Below are 6,232 nucleotides of genomic sequence, written 5' to 3'. Positions count from 1 at the left end.
TTATTATAATGAAATATTTATTCCAAGTATTTTAACGAATAATCCATGGTGTGGACTACAAGGAGGACCATTACAAGCATTATTGTTACATTTCAGCTATTTGTTAAATCCTAAAGTTGGACAATTACATCACAACCGTGGGATTTACCTAAACATCCATAGCGACAATACATGTACATTAATTATAGCCATATTCAGCCTTCTTGTTTCAGAAATCGGTAGACTTCCTCTTTTGTTGGCATCGCTGGTATCGCACCTTTCTTAGTCACAACTAGGGCTCCACATGCATTTGCAAAGTGAAGAGCTTCTCTTAGTTGTGCCTCATCCTATAAACACAACAATGGGTTACAAAACACACACACATAGACATGACATGATTGGACAAAATAACACAGGAGAGCGAATCTCTATACAATTTTGATCCATTGACGTTAGTCTCAGTCCAATAAATGTTAAATGGATATCAGATGTTACATTGTAAAGATCTTTATTTGAAGCCAATATGCTCAAAATCCCACCAACAAAAGCATCTCCGGCACCCGTTGTATCAATAGACTTCACCTTCACTCCAGGTACTCTACCCTTAAATTGCTAAGAATCATAACAACACATGTTAGAATATAATTAATCCTATATATTAAGCCCGTTAAGTAAAAAAGAAACAATACCTTAGTGTAATATCTACAACCTTGTGCTCCTTCACTAACAAGAAAAAGTTTAAGTTTTGGATGAAAAAGCTTCTTCAACACGACATTATCGTCATAAGGATCATCACCCCCGGTCAAGAACGTAATTTCATCCTCACTTACCTACCAAGTCATCATCGAAAACATGGATCACATCTATGATGTTAATTATGATGATTTGTATATTATATATGACCATATAAGTATATATACCTTAATGACATCAGCTTGGTCCCATATGCTCATTATACCCTCTCGAGCCGCATCCGGTGATGGCCATAATGGTAATCTCAAATTCACATCATAAGAAAGGATGCTTCCGGATTTCTTGGCTATGGCCATTGCAGCTATATGTGTTGATTTACATGGCTCCTCTATCAAACTAATCGATCCAAAGTGAAATATTCTTGCCTAAATCAATTACAAATAAACCAAAAGTTATATGCTTGCTACCCAAAAATAGCAACATCCTTTCAAAATTTTAAGTATTATAGCATTTATCGAAAAGAAAATGATAATAAAGAAGAGAACCTGTTTAATAAGATCCACATCAAGTTCAGATTCATGAAGTAGCATATCTGCACTAGGATTACGAAAAAATAAAAACTCCCGCTCACCATCGGATTTGAGACTGACAAAAGCTAAAGCTGTTCTGGCCTTGTGATCAAATCGCATGCCGGAGTTGTTTACGTTGTTTTTCTTCAAAATGTCAGCCAACATGTACCCGAATTCATCATCGCCAACCTAAAAACGGGTCCCAGATATAAATCCGGCTGATACTCATGGTTCATAGTAATAAAAGTTAGAATTTGATCGGATATTTTCCGGCAGCTTACCTTGCCAATAAACGCCGATGAACCGCCCAGTCTTGATATACCGACGGCAACATTAGCCGGAGCACCACCGGGAGCTTTCTCAAACGCAGGTGCTTCTGCAAGTGAGACTCCAGAAACAGAAGGTACAAAATCGATCAACATTTCGCCGAAGCATACAACAAGTGATCTCATCGCCTCGCCTGAATCAAGAAGCCAAATAAAATTACCCAAATGATTCCTAATCTGCTCATGTATGGAAAACTTCCCAATTTATGTCGACTATGGAAACCCTAAATAGCTCTATATTTTGCCCATGCTTAACCAAGAAAAGATCGAGAATATTCAAGATGATTCAAGAACCAGAAGATCAAAGAAAACATCCCCCAATGTTTTACACAGACTCACGAAACAACATCATAAGCATTATTATTTAATAATCAAGTTCAAGGGTGTAAGGGAAAGAAAGAGAATGGAAGAACCTGAAGTTGGGCTTTCCAATTCCACCATGTAGGTAAGAACTATACACTACTGAGGAGTTATACAAGTAGGAATCGAGAAATACAGAGGGGGAAACAAGTAACTCGTAGCTTTGTTTCAAAAGGGTACCAAGAATTGCAAGTATGGAAGCTTGGGGAAGAGAGTGCGAGAAGAAGAAATATGAGGATGAAATTGCTGGCTTTCAATCATTTGTTCTCTACTCCAACATTAAAAATCAAACTCATTGAATGTCACATGTCACTTAAAGACCGTAGCCATGTGATTTGTGCTTTTCAATTATTTTTTCTAACGTTTTCTGAAAATGACACGTATAATTAATTATCTTATATGATTTTCTTTTTAAATTTTAAAAACAAATATAATTATTAGAAATGAGTTATTGGCATTACGAATATAATTAATTCTTATAGAAAAGTATAATCAACTTGTGGAAATCATGGTAATGGTAAGAAAAAAAAAACAATAATGATAATAAAAAAATAATTAAAAATCAAAGATTATCTCAATCATAAATTTAAAAAAAATACATAATATTAAATAAAAAAAAACAATCACCCAAAACAACTACAAATAAATAATTATTTATTCATTGATAGTTAATATCTTCTTTCATTTGGATATATTAGTTTTTTATCTGGGCTCTCTAACAAAAAGAACAACATGATGAATAGAAGAAAATGAATAGAAGAAAGAGATAATTTTGTATATATCTTTATTAAACAACTAAATATCATATTTGTTCAAATTTATTTTTTTCAATAGTTTTTATTATTTAATAGTCATTTTTTTATAATTTTAAATCATTATAACTAAAAAAAAAAGAGTGTAAATAGACAATAATGCCTTTGCCTTCTAAATTGCAGGTTATATTGGTAATTACATAAAAGGATCTTATTTTACATGTGATCCTTTTCCTCATGATCGCCAGTATGTCTTCGTCCTTGCCAGGTCACACATTTCTTCTTGAAAACAAATATTAGCTTCATTATGTGGAAGCATGACTACCTAGAAAGTAGAAACTATGATAGGTTTGACATTGATGTCACACCCCCAAACCAAGGATGACGGAAACGTCCGGGGGTGGAGGACTTCATGTAGAGTATCACAACAATGAGTATAATAGTGCTCAAAGTAAATACAACCAACACAAATATAATTGAAAACGTTACATCAAAGCACATGTTTACATGATTCACATCAATTACATTATGATACAAAATGAACTGTTTGACGATTTATCGTCTCATCCTCAAAAAGTTGTTGATTTCCTGTTTTCACTGAATTCCTGAGAATACAAGTAATTTTGAAAAGTGTCAACACAAAGGTTGGTGAGTTCATAAGAGATTTCGTTAGAAAAGTAAATCGTTTTCCTTGTAAAAGCGTTAGAATATGTATCTAGAAAATCCGATATTTTCTTTAAAATTTGTGTAATGTAGTCTTATGACTGAAGACCAAAATGTATAATTAACCTTTCTTATTAATAGAAAACGTTATGTGCTTAAATGGACATGGACGCGTTTGAATTAACTGAAATTTCTGTATGTTCTCATGTTCGTTAATACTTTATATATATGTAGTCCTAAATTAGAGGACCGAGAAATAACAAGTATTGACCATACTTAAAAGTATAAATGTGGTTTCAAATGATGTGTAGTCGTAACTACCAAAACCAAAAGTGTACAGTAATATATGTACTCATAGAGATAAAAAGTGATTTTAAATAGACATAAACTCATTTAGGTTTTAAAAATAAAATCCCGTAAACTTATGGATTGTTATATCCCTATGTGAGTCGCTATAATCATACTATGACTATGTGAACCTGCCACGACGTTCTCAGGCGTCGCGAAAAATAAAATGACATTTGTCACCGTAGACCTGCAGGTCCCACTGTAGCTAGCAGCAAGGTGTGGGGTGTCAAACCCAATATAGATCTATATACAAGTATCACGTTCTCCCTCAAGGAGATTCTGATTATAACTACCAGGAATTATATCCCGCACTCGGACGTACGGGGAGAGAGAGAGAGAGAGAGAGAGAGAGAGAGAGAGTCTCACAATATAGGTTAACAAGTTTACGTGAAATGTGTGTGAATATAAATCTTTCTTGTATGAATGTACCCTTTTTGTATGAGTGTGTTGAGTGATGTATCATAAACTATACCTATTATAGTTTATCTAAAATGTATGTAATATGTATGAACTCTTTTATGGAAATGTATTAGTGTTATGAATTTATCAAACTATACTTTTATAGTTTGATATACGTGTTCTAAAATGAATAATCAATATTTATTATGAATGACTTAGTTTCAGTTCATGATGACAAACTAACAAGGAAACACATTCAATAATTAGAACTTAGGTTTATACACTTTGCTCAACATAATACAAAGTGTTATGATATTTACATGCTGTTGGCTAACTTTAGCCATTCAGCCCTGTTTTGGAAAAATCATAGAAAAATCATACTAAGTCGAAAACTAGATCCGTAAATTATGAGGGTTCACAAAATGTGTCTAGTTTACTCATAATTTTTATCACGATTTTTAATGACCTCCAACTTGGGTGAAAAAGTCCATAATCACAGACTGGTCCGGATTGTTGTTTGAAATGATAGGCAGTTTTGTAAAAATCACCATAAATTGTAGAAAAATCGTATGGAGATGTGCAAGTAGTAATTTTAAAGCTAAAAACTTGAAATATTTGCACCTTGTACAGTTTTGAAAACAAAAATGTTTAAGATGCCCAAAACAGTCCGTGAATGGAGTTGAACTTTTCTGATGAAGGCTGTTAGAAAATTTTAGTTATGTTCTTGGTGTTTTAACTTGTATTCCCCCCCTGAAAACTTGAGAAAACATGAAAATGTAGGGGTATGAACTCACCTTGAGTGATTTCAGTGGATGGATGATGGAGAGAAGGGGTGTTCAACTCAAGAACACTTGGGAAGATTGCTTGAAGATTTGAAGATCTAACACAAATATGGTGGAGTTTGTGTAAGATATCCATGATTTGAGTGGAAATAAGTGAGATAATCATAAGGAGAATGGATTATGCTTACCAAATGTGGAAGAACACTTGATAATCAGCCTTGAATCTCGAGTTTGGTGGAGAAAAAGTTTGAGAGAAAAGTGGTGTTTGATACTTAGTGAAATGGGAGAAAATGAGAGAAATGAGGAGAGAGGATGTTTGTTCCAGCTCTAAAAACGTGGGAATGAGTGTAATTTGAGTGTAAGGGACATTGAAGTGACTTAGGTAAGGTGGGGAGGTGTGGTTAGTCAAAGAGTGGGTGTGGGGTGGTTGCTTGTGACATTGGATAAGGAAAAGTCAACACTCCACCTTTAATAATTCACCCATTTGATTTTTATTATTTAAATAATGATTTTCATCAAAATATGTTTAAATTATGAATATTTAGAGTTTATTATGTTAAAATATAATTTCTGGAGAAAATCCCGCTTTAAAATCACGAAAAACGGGCTTAAAATGTTAAAAATATCAAAAAGGGGCTAAAAGTGACAAATTTCCGAAATCTGGCCGAGGTTCGGCCTTCTGATGCTGAAACCGAGAGGAGGGAGGGTAGAAACCGAGAGGGAAGAAGAGGGAGAGTAGGAACCGAGAGGGGAGAAGAGAGAGAGAGGGAACCGAGAGAGGAGAAGAGAGACCGAGAGAAGAGAAGAAAGGGAGCAGAGACCGAGAAGAGGGAAGAGACAGAGAGGCGCGAGAAGACAGAGAGGAGAGAAAGAAGCAGAGACCGAGAGGAGAAGAGTGGCGGAATAGAGACAGAGCGGCGGAGTAGAGACAGAGAGGAGAGAAGAAGCAGAGACCGAGAGGCGGGTAGAGACAGAGAGTGAATAAGCGACAGAGAGGAGAGGAAGCGACAGAGCGACGGAAGGCGAATAGAGAGTGCGAGAAGCGAACAGAGGCAGAGGCTCGGTCTCAGCTACAGGGGCTCGGTCCTCCGGATTCAGCCAACAGAGGCTCTGTTCGGTCCCGGGGCCTTTTTGGTTCCTAGTCTCGGCCTTAAGGAGCTTCGGCTCCTTAAGAAGGGTTTCGGTTCCTAAGGTCCCGTTTTCTCGTTTTTACCCCGTTTTAAGCCGTTTTTGACCCGGTGAAGGGTCGGAATGACCCGAATGATTCCAAAAAGTTACGAGAAACTTTTGAGAGAGATTTGGGAGAGATTTCTCACACTTGGAGAGATTTGGGAGAGATTTGACATTCTTGGAGAGATTTC

At 35.7% G+C, this 6,232-nt stretch overlaps 1 protein-coding gene across 1 annotated transcript; it reads right to left on the bottom strand.

Moving 5' to 3' along the window:
* Positions 1-2,216, bottom strand: LOC145028522 (putative fructokinase-7). Its single transcript, XM_078977213.1, has 7 exons — positions 1,981-2,216; positions 1,523-1,701; positions 1,218-1,430; positions 900-1,097; positions 669-809; positions 475-591; positions 1-326 (listed from the first exon to the last, which is right to left on the bottom strand). Exons 1-7 carry the CDS (start codon positions 2,006-2,008, stop codon positions 195-197), a joined length of 1,008 nt encoding a protein of 335 aa, XP_078833339.1. The 5' UTR covers positions 2,009-2,216; the 3' UTR covers positions 1-194.
* Between the last annotated feature and the right edge of the window lie 4,016 nt (positions 2,217-6,232).

The sequence above is a fragment of the Lactuca saligna genome, chromosome 2 (assembly GCF_052625555.1).
Source record: "Lactuca saligna cultivar CGN05327 chromosome 2, ASM5262555v1, whole genome shotgun sequence".
Taxonomy (NCBI): domain Eukaryota; kingdom Viridiplantae; phylum Streptophyta; class Magnoliopsida; order Asterales; family Asteraceae; genus Lactuca; species Lactuca saligna.
Note: the sequence above shows the minus strand (reverse complement) of the source record. Positions and strands in the feature narration are given on the sequence as shown.